This window comes from Peromyscus maniculatus, chromosome 8 (genome assembly GCF_049852395.1).
Source record: "Peromyscus maniculatus bairdii isolate BWxNUB_F1_BW_parent chromosome 8, HU_Pman_BW_mat_3.1, whole genome shotgun sequence".
Classification (NCBI taxonomy): Eukaryota; Metazoa; Chordata; class Mammalia; order Rodentia; family Cricetidae; genus Peromyscus; species Peromyscus maniculatus.
The window spans coordinates 17,667,498-17,689,487 of NC_134859.1; the positions used below are offsets into that span (position 1 = coordinate 17,667,498).

At 48.0% G+C, this 21,990-nt stretch overlaps 1 protein-coding gene across 13 annotated transcripts in view; it reads right to left on the minus strand.

Moving 5' to 3' along the window:
* The window catches only part of Axin1 (axin 1), a 68,847-nt gene that overhangs the window by 43,940 nt on the left and 2,917 nt on the right, over window positions 1–21,990 (minus strand). For 9 of the 13 annotated variants that reach the window (XM_076578090.1, XM_076578089.1, XM_076578088.1 and 6 more), the window contains 2 exons: window positions 18,028–18,176; window positions 11,435–12,393 (listed from right to left, as the gene is read on the minus strand). In XM_076578090.1, the coding sequence (XP_076434205.1) occupies window positions 11,435–12,312 (878 nt within the window). In that variant the 5' untranslated portion in view covers window positions 12,313–12,393; window positions 18,028–18,176. Of the gene's footprint in view, window positions 1–11,434; window positions 12,394–15,947; window positions 16,082–16,203; window positions 16,337–18,027; window positions 18,177–21,990 lie in introns of those variants that run through there. The other 4 variants (XM_076578093.1, XM_076578087.1, XM_042283746.2 and 1 more) reach the window with 3 other exon arrangements.

Genomic DNA, 21,990 nt, shown 5'->3' on the forward strand with positions numbered 1-21,990 from the left:
AAAACACAGAGAAACTCTGTCTCAAGAGAGGGAAAAAAAAAAAAAAAGAACTGCTTTGAAACAGGGAAATTGGGAAAGCAAAACTTTGTCAGGAGGTTCCTGTGGTGATCCAGCAGGAGAGCAATGAGAAGGGCAAGTAGAGATGTGGATAAACACTATTCTACATAGAAATAGGAACAGGGCCACTGCCGACTGATGTGGGCGGGCGAGCAGGGTTTGGGCAGGATGGTCCTGCCCCTTCTGATATAAAAAGGCTTAGAAGAACAAGTTGGGGCAGAGGAAGACCTAGTGTTAGAATCTTCAATGTGCCATCCCCATCCTACCTTTGCAATCATGTGCCACTGAGATGTGTCTACAGTACCTAACAGAAGCTGTTCAGGAGGCTAAATGCCCGAGGAGGGGCTGAAACCCACAGGTATCTGGTGGGAATCTCAGCACCTCCCACTCATCATCTATGGCTTCTCTATGACACCTCATTCTACAAGGCCTTATTTCATCACTCCATTTAACAGTACTGCAATCCTCCACTGTCACAACACAGTAGGAAGATAATCAATTCCACAAAATATAGTTTGTGAGCTTATTAAGCTACGGTCTCTTTCTCTTTTTTCTTTATTTGGTTTTTTTGAGACAGGATATCTCTGTGTAGCCCTGGCTGTCCTGGAACTTCATTTATAAACCAGGCTGGTCTCACATAATCCACTGGGACTAAAGGCATGTGCCACAACCACTCCCAGCTTCAGCTAAGGTTTCTAAATTCACCATGAACCTAACTCTTTTTTTATTACTACTTTTTTAAAAATCTTTTTCATTTTTTTGAGACAGGGTTTCTCTGTGCAGCTTTTTGAGCCTATCCTGGAACTCACTCTGTAGATCAGGCTGGCCTTGAACTCACAGAGATACACCTGCCTGTGCCTCCCAAGTGATGGGATTAAAGGCATGCACCACCACCACCACCACCACCACCACCACCACCACCACCACCGCCCGGCTTATTACTACATTTTTATTTATTTGTGGGGATGTATATTTATATATATATATATATATATATATATATATATATATATATATATATATATATAGGTCAGTGTGTGCTATGATGTGTTTGCAGATATCAGAAAACAACTCATAGAAGTCATTTCTCTCCTTTCCCAGGGATTGAATTCAGATCCTCAGGCTCAGAGGCAGTCTCTTTTAACTACCAAGTCAACTCACCAGTCCCAAACAAAACTAACTTTCTCTCTCCTTCTTTTTCTTTTAAGACTCTCTCAAGCCAGACATGGTGGCCCACATCTTGAATCCCAGCTCTCAGAAGGCAGTGGCAGGCAGATCTCTGTGAGTTCGAGGCCAGCCTGGTCTACAAAGCTTGAGTTACTTCCAGAGCAGCAGCCAAGCTGTTACAGAGAAACTCTGTCCCAAAAAAAAAAAAAAAAAAGACAGGCTCTTTCTATGCAGACCAAGCTGGCCTTTAACTCAGAGATCCTTTTGCCTCTCCTGAGATTAAAAGTGTGAGCACATCAAAACAGCTCAAATGGAAAAGGTACTTCTACTTACTAGTTCAGAAATAATTTTTACATTTTTCATTGGATATTCACAAATGCAATAGTTCTTGAGTGCTGCTGAGATGATTCAGTGAGTCAAGGTGCTTACTGAACTAGCCTGGCAATCTGGGTTCTATCCTTGAGATCCACATAAGGTTGGAAGGAAAGAAAAGAACTCCACAAAGCTGTCCTCTGACATACACATATACACACACGGTCTGCGTGAATGCAACACAAATAATAACAGCATACAAAACCGAGGGTGAGAGGGAAGGGATGGCTCAGCAGTTAGAATACACTGTCAGCTGAGCATGGTGACACAAACCTTTAATCCCAGCTCTCAGGAGGTAGAGGCAGATGGAGCTCTGTGAGCTTGAGGCCAGCCTGCTCTATAAAGTGAGTTCCAGGATCGGGGGATGGAGAGATGGTTCATTGGTTAAGGGTACTGGATGCTCTTTTAGAGGACCCAGGTTTAATTCCCAGCACCCACACAGCAGCTCACAACTGTCTGTTACTCTAGTTCCAGGGGATCTGACACAAATTCACATAAAATAAATTATTAAAAAAAACCTTTTCGGATCTGGATCAAACAGAGAAAGTGTACATCCCATGAGAACTTAAAACATCAGGGCTACGCATTAGCCTCCATGCCAGACATTTCTTTTTTTTTTTTTTTTTTTTTTTTTTGGTTTTTCGAGACAGGGTTTCTCTGTGTAGCTTTGCGCCTTTCCTGGAACTCACTTGGTAGCCCAGGCTGGCCTCGAACTCACAGAGATCCGCCTGGCTCTGCCTCCCGAGTGCTGGGATTAAAGGCGTGCGCCACCACCGCCCGGCTCAGACATTTCTTAATAGCAACCCAGGAAGAAATATGGGATCCAAAAGGGCCAGGGAGCCACCCAGCCATTGAGAGTCTCCTCCTGATAATCCAAACCTGTATACTAAGACTGTCTAGAAGGGTCTCCAGTTTTCTCATTCTGAGGTCATTGAATGAGAAATAAAAGTTCATAGCAGTGGTGGTCCATGCCCATAATCCCAGCACTCAGGAGGCAAAGGCAGGCCAGGCAGATCTTGTTTGAGGCCAGCCTGGTCTACAGAGTGAGTTCCAGGACAGTCAGGGTTACACCGAGAAACTCTGTCTGGGGGGAGGAGGGAGGAAGAGTTCACTACACAGACCCAGCTAGACATCTGGAAAATGGTAGGAAAAGCAACAGGCACTTGCTCTCCCCCTCAGACCCATGCTCAAAGGCAACAACAAGAGAATACAGGAGCTGCAAAGAGGCCAGACTAAAGCATGAACTGTCTTTTGTCACAAGCAGTCATGAAGAGATGTACCACAGGTCAAGTCAGTCTAAGATATCCTGTACCTGTGTCTTTAAACTCAGGCTCAGCAGTCTACACCTTCCTCTGAAACTAGATAGATGTTCTTTCACAGCTTCTTGGCCTTTTGGCTAAGATCAAGTGAAACCAGATGTTCTCATTGGAGCTTCTAACTCTCTCTTCTTTTGTTCCCGGAGCTGAGGCCCGAACCCAGGGTCTTGCACTTGCTAAGCAAGTGCTCTACCACTGAGCTAAATCCCCAATCCTGCTTCTAACTCTCTCAAATCATGACCCAAAGTTAATCTTCAGAACTATGCACCTACTGGGTGCTTCCTCTTACAATTTCTTCTTTCTTTCTTTTTTTGTTTTTGTGGTTGTTGACTTCTTAAGCCTTCACCAGAAAGAGACAAGAAACTGACAGGTCTAACAGTTCCTCAAGCAAACTCCAAGGGGGCTGGAGAGCAAGGGCTGGTCATCATGTCTAAAACATCTCGTTTTCTGAGTGGAGAGAGCTGTGTGGCAGGAACCCAGCCAAGCCACCACATTGCTCTTGCTGTGAATGGCATCCAAAGTCCACTCAATGTCAATGGTGGCAGCAACCAAGCCTGACCAGGAGTATACTACTGGGCTGGCCCCAGAAAGACATTAGGAAAAGATCCAGGAGAGACTCTATGCACAGGGAAGGACACAGCTAGCCAAGAATGGTAAGGGTACCAAACCTAAATGAAAGAGAGCATTTGGGAAGTTGAGGGTTAAAACCAGCAGCCAAGTGGCAAGGCTGACTTCAGTCCTGCTCATTAAGACCTGTCAGGAAACCCAAACCAGTATCAAATAACACTTGTGGGTCAGGCTCCCCTACCAAACAGAGTGATACCCAGAACTGCCAGTTAGTGTGTCAAAACCCCTGGGCCCGAGTGACAAACTATTCAGCAAATTGCCAGGATCCTACTTCGTACCTGTCAAGTAAAAACTATGAGGCTGTAGAGACGGTACATCAGGCTCACAACCACCTATAATTCTAGTTCTAGGAAATCCAATACCCTCTGAGGGCACCTTCCTACATGTGGTATACATTCATACACATATGGCCACACACAAACACATAAAACAGTAAGTCTAAAAAATGAAAATCAACAACAACAACAAAGAACCCATTGTGGCTGTCAAGCCTCTGAGGAATAGACTAATGGGTAAAAGCTACCAATCTGAGTTCAATCCCCAGGACCCATGTAGTGGGAGAGAATAGACTCTTGCAAACTGTACTCTGACCTTCATATGTGCTACATGCACATGTACACAAACAAAGACATATAAATGAAATGAGACAACAAACAAACGAACAGTTATTAAGTGGGTATGGAGACACACTCTTATAATCTCAGTACTTGGAAGGCTTAGATAGGATTACTGAGTTCAAGATCACTTGGCTAAAAGTAAGATGGGGGGGGGCTTGAGAGATGGCAAGAGGCTCTAGAGATGGCTCAGTGTTAGGAGCACTGACTGCCTTCTAGAGGACCCAGGTTTAATTTCCAGCACCCACATGGCAGCGCGTAACTGTCTATAACTCAAGTTCCAGGGGACTCAACACCCTCACAAAGATATACATGCAGGCAAAACACCAATGCATATAAAATAAAATAAATTAAAAAAGAGTAAGACCCTGTCTCAAAAAGAAAAAAGGGATCCAGTGTTGTGGCACACACCTTTAATCCCAGCAACGGGAAAGAAGAGGCAGGTGTGAGTTTGAGGCCAACCTGGTCTACACAGTGAGTTCCAGGTTGGCCAGGTATATAAGGTGAGAACCTGTGAAAGAAAAGGAGAAGGGAGGGAGAAGAAAATAAAAAGGAAACTAGGAAGATGACTCCAGGGTTAAGAGCCCATGCTGACCTTGCGGAAGACTCAAGTTCAGTTCCCAACACCCAAGTAAGGTAGCCCACAAAACATCCTGTAACTCGACCTCTAGAGTATCCAACTCCCTCTTTGTAGGCACTGCACCACCCTACACACACACACACACACGCACACGCACACGCACACGCACACGCACACGCACACGCACACGCACACACACACACACACACACACCTTTTTTTTTTTTAAAAAGTGGCCAGGTAAGGTAGCACATACCTGAAATCTCAAGATTTGGAAGGTGGAGACAGGAGAGAAAGTTCAAGACCACCTTGGCTACACAGCAAGTTCTAGGCCAGCCTAGGCTACATGAGAGACCTTGTCTTCAATGAAACAAAAACAGACTGGGTGGTGTTGGCGCACGCCTTTAATCCCAGCACTTGGAGGCAGAGGCAAGTGTATCTCTAAGTTGGAGACCAGCCTGGTCTACAAAGTGAGTTCCAGGACAGCCAGAGCTTCACAGAGAAACCTTGTCTTAAAAAAATCAAAAAAAAAAAAAAAAAGGAAAAAACCAATAAAAATTATGGGCATTGCCAGATGGTAGTGGTGCACACCTTTAATACCAGTACTCAGGATGCAGAAGCAGGCAGCTCTCTGAGTTGGAGGCCAACGTGGTCTGCAGAGCATGGATTTCCAGGACAGCCAGGGCTACACAGAGACACCCTGTCTAAAAAACTAAAAGAAAAAAAAATTAAGCTAAGAATGTATGCAGCTCAGTGGCACATCATCAGCCTAACATGCCCAATTCCTCAGGGCACTGGGAAGGGAGAAAGGGAAATGAACCAATCTAAATTAGGTCCAAAGTTCACACACAACAGGCAAATAAAAAGAAAGATCTTCAGCCGGGCAGTGGTGGCGCACGCCTTTAATCCCAGCACTCGGGAGGCAGAGGCAGGCGGATCTCTGTGAGTTCGAGGCCAGCCTGGTCTCCAAAGCGAGTTCCAGGAAAGGCGCAAAGCTACACAGAGAAACCCTGTCTCGAAAAACCAAAAAAAAAAAAAAAAAAAAAAAAAAGAAAGATCTTCTCCAAGAATCAACAGAGGCTGGGTCTGGTGGTCTAAACCTGTAATCCCAGCTGCTTAGGAGACTAAATTCAATGTCCATCTAAGCAACTCAGTGACATTGTCTTAAATTTATTCTAGCCTTTTTTTTTTTTTGTGGGTATTTTTCGAGACAGGGTTTCTCTATGTAGTTTTGGTGCCTGTCCTGGATCTCGCTCTATAGACCACGCTGGCCTCGAACTCACAGAGACCCGCCTGCCTCTATCTCCTGAGTGCTGGGATTAAAGGCATGTGCAACTATCGCCCAGCTTATTCTAGCCTTTAAAAAGATGTTTTTATTATTATTGGGAAGGTGGGTGTGTATACCATGTGTGTAGGGGTCAAAAGACAACTTCTGCTTTCAGTTCTCTCCTTCCAGCTTTACATAGGTCCCAGGGATCAAACGCAGGTGCCAGGATGTGTGGCGAGTGCCTTTACCCACTGAACCATCTTGTTGTACCCCATCTCAAAATTAAAAAAAAAAAAAAAAAAAAAAAAAAAAAAAAAAAAAAGAGGTCTGAGTACATAATTCAGTGGTTTAGGTTCAATCTCCACTACAAAGGGGTAAATTAGAAAGAAAAAAATTGAGAAGAAGCAAAGCAAACGCCAAAAGTGTTCTTTGGCATCTAAGCCCAAGCCAAAGAAGCGTTCTGGGACACTTAGGCCCAAGAGCTCACAGTGCCTGCATGAGTATAATAAACTCAAAACTCAAAACCCAATCAAGAGTAGCGTTGTCTTCTTGGTTTTAGCTGAGAGCATCATGCCTTCTCAATATTCAAAGAACCAAGCATCAAATCATCTATATGAAAATCACTATGCACATGCTCTGACACCAGAATGGCAAATCCTGTCAAGGCAGAATGGCCACCAACAAAAGCACAGCAGAGCACCAAATCAGAGACACAAAGCAAGGAGCCCAATGACTCAAGTCTGTTGGTATCATGCTATACTACATCTGGCCCTCTGCATCTCATTAATGTGCCATCCAAGATAAGTTATCACCTGAGAAGATTTAGTTCCAGGGCATCCTTCCCTAGTGAAAACTTGCTAGTCATCTATTCAGCATTAACTTTTCTTTTCCTAATTCCCATCAGCCCAATTTTCCTTGTGGAGGACTCCTCTCCTTCCACTGGGGAGTAGCCATGCTGTCTGGGTAGAGTGCCCCATTTTGCTTACAAGATGGCCTTACTTGGCTTAAGCCCAACAGTACATCATCAGGCTCTAAGCCAGTGGTTCTAAACCTTCTTAATGCTGCAACCCTTTACTACAGTTCCTTGTTATGTGAACACTAATCATAGAATTATTTTCATTGCTACTTTATAACTGTAATTTTGCTAGTGTTATATGATCCCTGTGAAAGGATCATTTGACAACACCCAAGAAGTCATGACCCACAGGTTGAGAACCACTGCTCTAAGTATTCAGGTACCAGTAGGACATAGCAGCACCAATGTTCCCCACTATGAGCCAGGGGCTATAATAGCCTTCCTTCACTGCTATGGGAAAGACTAGTAAACAAGAATAGTTAGAACACAAGTTCACAAAGGCAACAACCTCCATCACAAGGGATCCAACCAAGTGGGTTGTCAAGAAAGCAGGTTCACTGAACTATAAAGAAAAGTGCTAGCCAGGTGCGGCAGTACATGCTTTTAGTACCAGCACTCAGGAGGCAGAAGCAGGAAAATCTCTGAGAGTTTGAGGGCAACCTGGTCCACAGAGTTCTAAATTTGCCAGGGCTACATAGTGAGACCCTTTCTAAAGAAAAGAAAAGAAGAGAAGAGAAGAGAGGAGAGGAGAGGAGAGGAGAGGAGAGGAGAGGAGAGGAGAGGAGAGGAGAGGAGAGGAGAGGAGAGAGGAGAGAGGAGAGAGGAGAGAGGAGAGGAGAGGAGAGAGGAGAGAGGAGAGAGGAGAGAGGAGAGAGGAGAGGAGAGGAGAGAGGAGAGAGGAGAGAGGAGAGGAGAGGAGAGAGGAGAGAGGGGAGGGGAAGAGGGAGATAGGGAGGGGGAGAGGGAGGGGGAGAGGGAGAGGGGGGGAGAGGGAGGAGAGGGAGAGGGAGAGGGGAGGGGAGGGGAGGGGAGAGGAGAGAAGAGAAAAGAGGGGAGAGGAGGGGAGGGGAGGAAGAGGAAGAGGAAGAGGAGAGGAGAGGAGAGAAGAGAAGAGAAGAGAAGAGAAGAGAAGAGAAGAGAAGAGAAGAGAAAGAGAAGAGAAGAGAAAAGAAAAGAGAAGAGAAGAGAAAAGAAAAAAGAAGAGGGGAGGGGAGGGGAGAAAAAAAGAAGGAAAAGAAAAGAGAGACAGGGGAGAGAGGCAGGGAGGGATGGAGGGAGGGAGGGAGGGAGGGAAGAAAGAAGGAAGGAAGGAAGGAAGGAAGGAAGGAAGGAAGGAAGGAAGGAAGGAAGGAGTTGAATTTCTGTTCAAAGCACATGAAACAGTAGTCAATTCAGTCAAAATTTAATCCCAATGGACTGGATTTTCTTATTCCCAGCCTGGTGCTTCCCAACTGCAGCTCCTTGCATGACAAGCAGAATGTGTCCAATTTACAATGTTGGAGGGAAGTAATTTATTGATAAGCACTTGCCTCTAATGCATGAGGCCTTGAATTAGATCATTAACACTGCAAATAAAAAACATGAACAAATACTACAGGCAACAAACAAACAAACAAACAAAAATGCTAGAAATAAGGTATGGTGGAGCTTGCCAATAATCTCAGCACTTAAAAGGTGGAAGATGAATAATTCAAAGTTATCATTTGAGGGCTATAAGAGATCTTGTCTCAAAAAATAAACCAAGTGCTAAGAATGTAGTTCAGTTGGTAATATCTGTCAATACCCATAGCTTTGGGTTCAGTCTTCATCACTACACAAACTGTTAGTGCATGCCTGTAATCTCACAATTCTAGAGTAGAGGCAGAAGGACAGGAAATGAAGTTCAAGTCATTCTCAGCTACACAGGGAATTTAGGCCAACCTGGGATGCATGAGACCCTGTCTCCCAAAAAATACAAACAAACAAAAAAAAACCACCCTTTAAAATCCTGCTAAATAGCTGGGCTGTGGTGGTAACACACCACCTTTAATCCCAGCATTCGGGAGGCAGATGGATCTCTGAGTTCAAAGTCAGGCTAGGCTGGTCTACAAAACAAGTTCCAGGACAGCCAGGGATACACAGAGAAACCTTGTCTCAAAAAACAAACAAACAAACAAAAAACAAATCTTGCTAAGTAAATAGCAGGTGGCTAATGACAATGAATAAAATACAGTCCAACAGTCTACTTTGAACTGTGCCACTTAACTTAAAGAAGAGTTAGTTCTGTAGCTTTCTAAGTGACCAGTTTCGATTTCTCCCTCTGTAGACTGGCCTGCCTCTACTTCCCAAGAGAGCTGGGATTAAAAGGTGTGTACTACCACACCTGACTACTGTGCTTTTCTTTCTTTCTTTTTTTAACTTTTTTTGGGGGAGGGGGAAGGAGTGTGTTTCAAGACAGGGTTTCCATGTCCTGGAACTTACTCTGTGGACCAGGCTGGATTCCAACTCAGAGATTCACCAGCCTTTGCCACCTGAGTGCTGGGATCAAAGGCGTGCCCCACCACAACCCAGCTATACCTATAATTTTTATTGTTTTTTGTTTTTGTCTTTTTTAAGACAAGGTCTCTCATGTAGCTTTTCTTTATAGTTCAATGAACCTGCTTTCTTTCTTTTTCTTTTTTTTAAAGATTTATTTATTTATTTTGTATACAGCATGTATGACTACAGGTCAGAAGAGGGCACCAGATCTCATTACAGATGGTTGTGAACCACCATGTGGTTGCTGGGAATTGAACTCAGGACCTCTGGAAGAATAGTCAGTGCTCTTAACCTCTGAGCCATCTCTCCAGCCCCGAACCTACTTTCTTGATAACACTGGATCCCTGAGCCACCATGAACGGCTCAGTCAGAGTTCTAAACACTAACCATATCAGCACCTGGGAAAGGTTTTCATGTTGAGATTCATGGTAAGCTAAGTCTCTAGTCATCAGCTCTAGGGAAATAAGCAAGAAACACAAATTCTGACCACAAGTAAAACAAACACTGATGCAGCCAAACGAGCCTCCTCTAACCACTGATACTGATTTTTTTTTTTTTTTTTTTTTTTTTTTTTTTTTTTTTTTTTGGAAACAGGGTTTCTCTGTGTAGCTTTGTACCTTTCCTGGAACTCACTCTGTAGCCCAGGCTGGCCTCGAACTCACAGAGATCCACCTGCCTCTGCCTCCCAAGTGCTGGGATTAAAGGCGTGTACCACCACTGCCTGGCATGATACTGAATTTTAAAAAATGGTAAAACTTGGGCTGGCAAGACAGGTTAGCAGGTAAAGGAGGTTGTCACCAAGCCTTTGACTGAGTTTTCAACCCCTAGAGCCCACAAGAAGAGAAGTAACTCCTGCAAGTAGTTCTCTTACCATATATGCACACACATGCCACATGTGAGCCTGAGGGTAGTGCTCCCCACCCCACCACACTTGAGGCACGTGTACACGTACACACACGTGTACACACACACACACACACACACACAAAGTAAAAAGAAAAATTAAACAGGAAGGTAAAGAAACAAGTTTCAATGCTACGGTCACTTGAGAGCCCTGTTGCTGCTCCTCAAGTTCACCCTTGGGCTGACATTCGCTGACCACACCACAAAGGAAAATGTCCAATTCTGGAATTCTAAGCAGACATCACAAGTTTCTGAGCCCTCCAACAACTGACTACACAGAAACTTCCCCACTATGATGTCATCCTTCAGGAAGAATCCAAAATTGATTAAAATAGCAAGGTGTGGGAGAGTGGGATTTGGAGAGATGGGTTAGCAGTTAAGAGCACTTGTTGCTCTCCTAGAGGGCCTGGGTTTGAATCCCAGTACCCACATCCTGGCTTGCAAGTGTCTGTTAATGCCAGTCTCAAGGGATCTGAAGCCCTCTTCTGACTTCTGTGGGCACCAGGCACACATATGGTATACATACAAAGATATAACACTCATACACATAAAATAAAATAAATAAGTTCAAAGTTAAAAATAAAGCAATTAGAATTTTCTATGCATTTGAATGTATTTCCCTTCCACTATTAAGGGTTAGGGTCCCTGTCTTCGATCAGGTCCTTCTATGCAACAAGACATGAATTTTGAGCTCAAGGGTAAAGTTTGAACAGTATGACTTCTAAGAATCTCCATGCTCCTAATAATTCACCAAGCCCTATGCTTAGTAGTACATGTGTTACTAAGGAGAGAACTAAAGGAGGGTTTCCGGCATGCTATGCAGGAACTCTGATAAGCCTCCACACCTTTTCATTTTGAGTCTTTACAAGTTGCCCAGACTGACATACAATTTTTGATCCTCCTGCTTCAGCTTCTCAAGTAGGTGGGATTACACCTAGCAAGTCTTGTTCAATGCATTTTCAATTCTACAAATATAAAAAGGTTTCTAATGACAGGTATGAAGGCATCTAAGTAGGAAATAGAACCGTAATTCAAAAACAGCAGCAGCAGAAATTTCAGTTGGGGTTGAAAACAAGGTCACCTGTTACCACCTTTCCCTTGTTCCTTTGCCAGGTCTCCGAGGTGTGTATAGAAAATGGACACCTTGTGCCGAACTCACCTGAGCTCTCTGCCTTCGCTGTACCGTCTACTTGAGGGGGCCCTCGGGGCAGCAGTCTCCAATAGCAGCTTCTGGGTGAGCCTGCTGGGGGGGACCGAGTCTCGGCCATCATCCTCATCTGCATCTTGGTCACATTTCCATTCTTCATCTTCATTCAAAGTGGGCAGATATCCAGACATGCCCTTCCCTGTCCCAGACCCTGAGCTCTGGTCACTGCAAACCTTCGGACTCTCTGAGCCTGTCCTTGTGTATTCCAAATAAATGTCAGACTTAAGGAAGGAAGGGTAGGTATTCTCTTCCATGGTGGACTGGATTTCTGTCTGTGCCTGGTCAAACATGGCAGGATCGATCTGCTGCTTCATGACACAGTCCTTTATGAAGCTCTTAGTGGCTGGCTTAGTTTGTCTGGACACAATACCATTGCTATCCAGGATGTACTTTCGGTAGATGGCTCTTGCCAGCTTCAACCTCTTCTCCTCATTTGAGTCACAGGGCTCAAGCTTCCTGAAGCCACTGCAGGCAAACCAGAAGTCCAGCAGGTCAGCACAGCCCTCCTGCTTCAGGAAGGTCCTGAACAGGCTGATCCCATCTTGGTCATCCAGTAAGGAATGCAGTGACTCAGCCCACCTCAAGTATGGTGGGGTGGGGGAGGCACTGCCCTCGGGCTCATATCCCAGATCCAGATCTGAACGTCTTGGGGTAGCTGTCGAGGTCTCACTTTTAGTGCTGGCACTTTTCCCAGAGCAGTAATTGTGGTTGACAGGCCTTGAATCAGTAGATACCAGTTCTCCCTCTTCTCCAGGCACTGGGGGCCGGGGGGCATCTTCGGTGAAACTTGTTCCGAGGTCCAAGGGGAAACCCTGCTCCTGGACATTCATTTTGGGACTCTGCGTCAGTGAACAATGAGCGCTGCACCCTAATACCTCAGTACTTAGAGCTCCCAAGGGAATCAATCTGTCCTGTTGAAACCATTAAGAGGACAAGGATTAGGAAAGGTGGTCCATGGAAACACCAGAGGTTCTCTTGAGATGTGCAGTGATGCCCTCCCACTCCCACTTGGAGCAGAGACTAAGTGCAGACTTCCAGCAGAGACATATTTTGGCCAGAAGTTTTGCTCTATCATTAAGACAATTTCTGGAAATTTTTACAAGAATGCCTCTCACAGCCGGGCGTTGGTGGCGCACGCCTTTAATCCCAGCACTCGGGAGGCAGAGCCAGGCGGATCTCTGTGAGTTCGAGGCCGGCCTGGGCTACCAAGTGAGCTCCAGGAAAGGCGCAAAGCTACACAGAGAAACCCTGTCTCGAAAAACCAAAAAAAAAAAAAAAAAAAAAAAAAAAAAAAAAAAAAAGAATGCCTCTCACACTAAGTGAAAGCCTGGATCATGGAGGGCATCTCTCCTTCAAGGGATGTCTTCAGTGGTCAGGCCTAAAGATCACCCATCCTGACTAAAGAAATGACTGTCCAATGGACAGGAAAGCTGGAAGAAGGAAAGGTGTCTCTGTTCCCATTTGCCAGCATCAGTCTCTCACACATGAAGACAATTATCTCAACTTGCCCTTGTGAGATTCAGAAACAAAGAGGCACACTACAGATCCTCAGGTGGATGGGCATATTCAAGTATAACAGTCTCTGTATTACCTGTCTGCTCTATCACTTCTCATACTTGACATGCCTCTTAACATGAGCAACCACATAGCAAGATGTCCTTCCAGCTCTCAACAGCTAAGAGATCAACTGATGGGACACCTTCCATACCATGGACCAGTGATGGAAAGACACAGTCCACATGCAGAGGCATCTGTGCATCATCAACACAGACAACCTCAGAGATCCAGAAAGTTGTGCTTGGCTGCTAATTTCTCTCTTAGAAGGAGATTCCCTTACTGATAGCAAATGGTGACTAGGAACTTAGGCAGAAAAGGTACAGAAAAAAGTGAATTACAACTACTTTAGCTTTTTAGCTAAAGAGGCTTACAGGAAATATGGTTTAGTTCTACCAGATAAAAACCATACCACCTACACTCTTAGAGATTAGGGAACTACAGTTTTTGTTGCTGTGTAGGATGCGCAAAAGGAACCAAACCAGTTCATATTTGGATAGGAACCTCTGCTATGATCTTTGGACCTTTCTGTTATATCCCATGGGAACTTACAGAGTCCCTGAGCTCTAGCAATGCCTCTCAACCTATTTAAAGGAGATAGCAACACAGCCTGCCTTGTCCCAAATGGACCCACAGAGAGCTGGAGAGAGGAATATGACAGAGTCGGATGTCTAGAACACTGAACAAGCCACAGGGCACAAAATAAATCCTTAAAACAAAAGCCAGGCATGGTGGTTCATGCCTGTAATCCCAGCTCTCAGGAAGCTGAGGCAGAAGGATCATCTGGTGTCAAAGCTAGCCTAGGTTACAAAATGAGAACCTGTCTCAATAAATAAATAAAGCCAGTGTACTGGCACAGATCCGTAATCCCAGCACTTGAAGGTGAGGAAGAGTTCAAGACCTTGATCAAGAATTCAAGGTCATGGGCTGGAGATGCAGCTCAGATGGTAGTGTTGCCTTAGCAAGATTAAGGCCTGGGTTCCATCCCCAGATCCCCAATACTGCATAAAACTGAGAGTGGTAGTGCACATCTTTGACCCAAGGGAGAGGCAGGAGATCAGGAATTCAAAGTTATTCTTGGCTACGTAAGAGTTGCAGACCAGTCTGGGCTACAAGGAACCCTGTCACAAAACAAAAACAGCACAATGTACATCTACAACCAAAAATAAGGGAGTGGCTCTCCCTGGTCACCACTCTACAGTGCTTCTCTGGCTTCCATGAAATCCATCCCATGCTCATTCTCACACAATACACACTACCTGCTCACAATGCTGATGGCTAGATTACTAATGGTTAGAAGGAAGAGGCATGTACAAATAAAAGGTGGGTCACAATTATGACATTTCTGCAACTAATGACTTCTTAGGTAGGTTATAATCTCAGCCTCAGCAGGACCAGCCTGTTTCTTAAGGTCACAGCCTCTGTGACTGTGGTCTCCTGCTGCTCATAGACTTCCCCATACCTCTCTTTAACCTCAGTCACTTTCTGGGAGCTCTGTCTCCATGAAGTAAGGACCCTGGATGTCTGAAGCAGCACACCAGGCCATCATGTCTACCATGCTCTTATCTAGGATATCACCACAGGAAAAAGGGCTGCATCCCTGGCCACCTGTCCCTGGAAGTACATGAATATTCCCACAACTAACACTGAAACAGTCCAATTTCCAATAATCCCTGGGCTCCCACAGAAGACACCTAGCATTTAAGGCACACACAGAAATACCATACATAAAGTGGCTATGAAAATTCAGTAAGAGTCCAATGCCCATAGCACCAAATCTGGCCTCAAATCTATAACCACCACCTATAAAGTGACTCCATTAAGGTAATATGTAAGTCTGATATCATATTTAAAATTCCCTTTGACACTGTCAAAACAAACAGCCCTGGGTATGTGTGTATGTATTTATTATACTCAAGCATAACTTCCAAACTTATGATTTAGATTGAATGTGGAAGCAATAACATGACTAGCATTTTACCAACTATCCATTGATTAAATTCTTGAAAGGTCAGGACTATCATTTCATATCCATTACAGTCCCCCATCACATAAAGTCTTAACAGCCAATATAACCCACTTTGTTTCTCTGAAAGATGTAGGACAAGCCAACACCTGCTGAAAAATCAAACAAAATCCCTGTGCTTCATACACTTTTTCATCGCTGAAGTGAAGTACTAAAACTGAAACCAGCTAGTACTGCTCTCTCAGGTGAAGTTAGACTCCATGTTCTCCAACAGTCTGTGAGTAAAGGGAACATGTGAGAGTAAAGGGAGGAGCGCACACGTAATGAGAACCCTTAGAATCACCCTGCAGATGAGTTGAGAAAAACCCAAGGCTGGTGAATTTCTTTTCTCTCTATTGTCTTCATGGCCAACTAAAAGTGTGCAGCTCTGGGTTTTGGTTTTGGGGGATTGTTTTGGTTTGGTTTGGGAGGTGGGTAAGTAAGGCATCAACCGGACAAGAAATGGACACCTGGACAACCGAGTATCTGGCAAGCCAAACCACAGCATAGTCACAGAGTGCCCTCCTTGCTCTTACTCATCCCTACTTTCCTTTACTTTTTCGCAGCGGTTGGGGGATGACGCAAAGGGAGGACGGACACACACACACACACACACACACACACACACACACACATACATCTCGCTCGGAGGACACACACAGTCTGGCACCAGCACCTCCTCAGCACCAACTCACCCACATCCTAACTGTGCCCCAGACCCATGAACAACTGCAAGCACACCACACTCAGCAGACACACATCCAACTGAGGATCATTCTTAGAATCCTTGGACTTCCTTACTCCCTCGTCCTGTTCACATAGGCCTTTACCTTCCCCATGCCCTACCACCACCCCTTCCCTGGCAGACCGGCCTCTAAAGCCCTTCACCCCATATGCCTAGCATACCTCGCAGCCCCCACGCCTCTGCACATACTGCGGAGCCTGCATCTCTCCTGCTCAGCTTCCCCTTGGAGCTCTGGTCTCCCCGCGCAGTGCACAACCTCGCACATCGCGGGCCGCGTTCCGACACGCCTCCCGCCCGCAACCCGCGCGCCCCTCTCTTCCGGGTCCGGGTCCGCCGGCCTAGCGCGGCCTACTCCCGCAGCCCCGGGCAGCAGGCCTCCGCGCCACAGGAGCGCGCCCGCCGGCTCCCACTACTCACCAGCGCGCGGCGGCTGTGGAGGCGCGGCCCGGGGCCTGGCTCCTGGCCCGGCGAGGCCCATGCGCTCAGCGGCGGCTCGGCGGGCGGGCCACGGCGGGGGCGCGGCCCTGGGGGACCCCCATCGCGGCGGCGGCGGCGGCGGCTCAGCAACCCGTGGCCCGGAGAAGGCGCGAGGCAGGCCGCAGAGCGCCGCCAGCCCTGGCTGCTCACTCTCACCAGCCCGCTCTGGAAAGAGGCTCCAGCCCGACCCCAGCGGGCTCCTGCGGCGGCGGCCGCAACGGCCGCAAGCGCTTCCCTGAGACGGGAGCCCGAGCCCAGAGCGCTGAAGCCCAGGCCCGAGCGCCCCCGCCGGCGCCGCCCGGAAGTGCGGGGGCGGGGCCGCGGTGTGGGGCGGAGAGGGTATGTGGGCGGGGTCTCGGTGTGTGGGCGGGGCCGCGGTGTGGGGCGGGGCTTCTAACACGGGGCGGGAAGCAGAGGACAAGACGAGTAAGGGGCGGGATCTTGATTGGGAGGAGGAGCTGCAGCCGTAGTCGGAGTCGGAAACAGGAGCCAGGCAGTGTCTTGCTGTGGTAGAGGCGGGGTGTGGGCTAGGAGCGCTGCTGGGACTTAGTCTGGGAGGACGCCCAATGGGGCGGTGACTACAGCTTGTCCCGAAAGGTGGCTTGGGAAACTTGGTCCCAGGCGCGCTCAACAACTACTGCCATCACTGAGCCCTGGACCAGTGCACCGAGGACAGAGTGCCCAAGCCTGAACTGACAGGCCTGGTCGCAGGCGCCGTCCTGAAGGTTTCTGGGTATCCGGATGCCCTCCACACACACAAACACACAGACATGCTGTCTCCAAGACTTCTCTCGCTGAGGTTACGGACCTGAGTCTGCAAGCCCAACAGGCCAAATCCATGTTGCCTCAACACAGGCTTCAGGACACAAAGACAACAGCATCAGGCACGGAGATGCCCAGCACATTGAAAGGCATTGTTCACGACTCAACCTTCTGTCAGCCACTCCCCAAAGAGAATGATGCGAACACAAAGGAATTACTGCCCTCGCGAATGTCATCTACCATGTAGATCAGGGCTCCAGCATAGCCCCCCACATCTCTTAGGCAGTCCATTGCCGACAAGTGGTTGCAACCTAGGCTCAGCGCACACCCACTCAGGGCTCAGCCTGGCCCAAGGACTCCTAGTACCCACATTCTTTCAGAACCTCTCCATCTGTTGTCACCCCATACCACCCTATCCTGCCTGCAGCTGCAGTTGCCCAGTTACTAATGCCACTACCATGCTTTCTCCTGGACATTGTTCACCCTCATTGCCTGGCCCTTTATCCTTTATCCCAGGCAAAAGCAGTTGTATTTGCCTAGGACTTCTGAACCCACAGACCATCTTCCTGACCAGCTGCCTGAGGCGACCCTAACCCTGCCACCTGCCTCTGGGAGGACTCAGCACAGTGCTGATATGCTCAGTGTTGCTATGTGTAGAGAAGGGGCCACTTAAACTATAGCTACTAGGGCGACCTAGCCTACCATTTCCCATCCTAGACCCATCACCGAACCTCACGGCAGGGAGCTGGGGTATAGACAATGTGGTACTGCTAAGCTAACATAGCCCCATTCAAATCCCAGCAGCAGGTTTCATGTTCACACATACTCAATTAAAACAGTCCCAGGGCCCAAGGCCCCCGGACACTGGAAACTCCCTTGCAGCCCGTCCCAGACCATTCAGCCTCACATCATTAGAAGAAACAATTATGGGCACTGATTGAGCATAGATAGCCTTGCCATTGGAGTGCCTCCCCACTCCCAAACCGGGGCCCCAACGCTTGCCTTGATTCTGTAGAGCTGCTGCTGCGGCCAGGCCAGGCTCTCGGGATCAAGTCCACGTCCATCCTCCTGCTAGCCCACGGTGGTGGGTATCCCCAAGCCCTGGGACCAGAATAGGACCCTCGGGCCTCCAGCTCCTCGGGGCCCCTGCCCTGCAGGGACAGGAAGGGAATCAGGAAGCCTGGAGGAAATGCAACAGCCTGCTAAGGTGGGCTGTGGGGTGGCCATGGGGGAAGAATTCCAAATAGGGGGTGGAACCCGGGGAGGGCAGACCAGAGGAGGGAACTCCACCAAGGGCTAAATTATAGAGATCTTGAGGGAATTCCTGCAGTGAGGGGAAAGGACAGCACCTGGGAACCTTGCTTCTGAGAGACAGGTACCCTCCTCTACACGGGGGCCTTAAAATACAATAGCAGTGCCGCACTTTGCTTCACCCAGAATCGCCACTAGCAGCTTGACTTCCATGGCATTTGCTTGGGCTTCTTCCCAGGAACCAAAAAGGGTTTAAAATAAACAAACTCATAAACAGAAATCATTTTCTTCAGTGTAGACATAAAAATACTTTAACATAAGTGTTTTTTGAAGCCTTTATTTGTTCCTGTGACTGAGGAAGTTCATTCATGAAAAGCGATCAAGTCATCCGGCACCCCGGCATGTGTGTGTTGCAGAGGGTCTGGCCCAGTGGGACACCTAGGAAAATCCACAGCACAAGGCCAGCTACAGAAATGAACGGCCACTGTCCATGCCCCAGCTCAGGAAGAGGGCAAGAAGGGACCACCCCCAGTTCTGGGGGAAGAGGGGAGTTTCAGGCTCAGCTAGTTTCTGGCTAGCTGTCCCCCCTCCCGCCACCCAGTGCAAAGGTATGGCAGGTAGTGGTGGGTGGCACCTGAGTTCTCAGTAGAGAGAGTGAAGACTTGTGGTCTTAAATGGTTTATTTCCAGGTCGGAACAAGGCATCTATACCCAAATTGGCTCAGAATACTCAGAACTTGGGTGGCCCAGTTCCCTCCCTCTGTTGGCCAGCGGCTTTCCTGCCATAAGCCCAGTCCCGGCCTCTGCCGCATCCCACACATCTTTTCCCACCATTTCTAAGATTGGGGTTGGGAGCCTGAGGGTAGAGGTGGGGTGGCCAGGGCCTCTCTGCCTAATGGAGGACAAGGAGTTTGAGACACAGCCATGAGGACCAAAGCCACAATGCCACAAATACAGATGCTAATTTTTGTGTCACATAACGTGTCTATGAAGGCAGGAGGAATAAGAGCCTATCAAAGAGGAATCAAACAGGTCCCTGGTAGGAAGCAGAATTATCAAAGGGTTCCTCCCATATCCCGTCCAGAACGGAGTCTCACTGTATAGCTCAGGCTGGCCTTGAACCTGTGATCCTCCTGGCCAAGCTTTCCAAGTGCTAGAAACACAGGAGTGAAGGTGCCAGTTGCCCAGCATGAGTTTTACTTCATTCTTTATTCTTCATGGATGTGCTACAGTAACATTACCATTACAATCACATGGAAGCCTCAACTCTGCAGTGGCTGCCAGCTTCCCGTTGACATCAATGTATAATAAGCCATAGGAACAACATAATTGCCCAGTGAGCCCCTGGAGGATGCAACTGCTCATGGGCAGCATTAGTTGTGTGTTCCTGTGCTCATTCTGATCCAGGGCCTCAGGAGGCCTTAACTCTGTACCTTAGTACTGGCATGACCCTTGACATGTTTGTTTGTTTGTTTGTTTATGGTGTGTATGCATAAGATGGACAGGGCCCATAGGTAGAAGTCAAAGTGCAACTTTGGGTTTTCTTCTTCCACATGTGGGTCCTGGGAATTGAACTCTGGCCATCAGTGTCAGCAGCAAGCTCCTTTACCTGCTGAGCCATTTTCCTGGCCCCGAGTCCTTCCTCCTCTTGCATCAGTCCGGGTGATGAGAGTTCTGAGCTAGCATGTAGCCTTACTCTTGTTGTTTGCATTTTGCCCAACAGGAGCACAAATGTCCTAAATGATATGGTTCGACGTGGCTTCAGTGTTAACCACTGTTGACACACTAAATAATGGGTTAAATGCCAGCCAGCACTGCAATGGAAGGTTCTGATGGCTCCTGCTCAGAATGCTGTTTCAGCTGAATATCTGCCCTCCCCTCCCAGGTAAGGAGCACCCATCCCCAGAGGAGTAGAGAATGAATTACTCTGCCTTGCTAGCATGGTCTCTTCAGAGATGGACAATGTGGTCACTGCTTGTGCCCTCCTCTGGGTTAAGACTCCAAAGGTACCCACAGCCATGTCCTCCATCCAGCAGACCTGGCCCAGCACACCATTTCCCTGGCAGCTTCCAGGAGTCAAGAACCAGGAAGGCAGGAAAGTAGTGTAAACAGGCATGAAGGTGGTGCTGGGCCAGCTCTTCACACAAGTGGACCCCAACAAGTAAACCCCTCCCAGGATACTATCCACATCCTATTGGGATCTGACTCCCTACTGTCTTAAGGAGTGTCAGTCATCACACTGCTGTTCTGAAGGGCTCTGGCCCTTAGGACTTGTCTGGGGGCATCTGGGGGACGGGGGAATGTAGACACCAAGGTAACAGGCAAGTCGAGTAGGGTCAGCAGTCAGGCATGGACGGTGGGAAGTCCGAGTTAGCTCTTCTTGATATCCCAGCCCTAGGACCCAGGAGGGGAAGGCAGCCTGCCACCAAGCCCGACACCTCCCCCAACCAGGGAACTTCAGGAACAAGAGGGAATGACACCAGTCACTCTGGAGACTTGATTACCTGCTGTGTCTGAGTAGAATGTCCTTGACAAAGTGAGGACCCCTCAGTGCTCCATGCACCAGTCTGCATGGACAAAACTGGGCAGCTGGACAAAGTCCACGGCTATGACCTAGTATACATCTTAGAAAGAGGAAGGAGCCTGGTGCTCCCTAACCTCAGCATCATTTTCCCAGACGAGGCAATGTTCTCCCTCGTGAGTGTGCCAGGCCCTGAAGATACTCTGGGGGTGTTCATTCATACTTCCTCACACAGCCTCAGGCCACTTCCTCTTCCTATCCTGGGCACACCTGCCCTCCGGCTGCCCCGTCACCTTCCTCCTTCTGTTCCCTCCCCGGTGTCACGTGTCATCCCTCTGAGCCTCCCATTACATCTTCCCAAGCCTCTCTGTGTCCCAGGCACTCTTGCACCCTGCATTGGGTACTGGGTTTTCTTCTGTCTGACTCAGCTCAAGTTTGTCCCCTCAAACTTGCACAGTTCCAGTGACTGACAGCCACCCATCCAGCCGGTGGCCAGGGGCTGACATCCTGACAGGTGAAAAGGTGTCACCTAGGGAGGCTACTGGCCCACACCTTCAACCCACGTAGGCCCCTCCTCCAACTCCCCACCCTCTCCACCGCTGTCCTGAGATGTCTCTCTCTGCTGCCTAGGAACCCCGTGGGCAGCCGCGGCCAAGTTCTAAGTATGTGATTATGTATGCTGGGGTCCCTCCAGCCCTTTGTTGCTGCAGAATCTGTCTTGGCAAACAAAAGTGCACTGGATTAGCCACAGTGGATTAAAAGATTTGCTTCTCAGAGTTTACCTAACAACCTACCAATCACATCGACAGCAGCTTTCAACCCCCAGGATGCATTTACCAGGCCAGCTGAGAGCTCATGGCCTATGGACAGCAGGACCTGGCTGCAGTAGTTATATACCCAGACACAGCCCATCCTCACACCCAGCGTTGCCCATGGCCCAGTATGCCTCCCCAGCTCCTACAGGCTCCTCGGGGTGGACTCTGGGGAAGGGACAGCATGCAAGTAAAGGGTGGAGGCGGCCCAGAAATGGGAACTGGGTCTAGCCAGGACTGCCTTCCAGAGGATGTATTGGGGACCAGCCCTCTCCTGTGCCCAGCCTGGCCCCCAATGCATCCACGCATGTCACACATAGCAGCAAGGACAGAAGCAACATGGAGGGTGGCCACCGGAGGCAGGTGATACACCAGGCTCTTC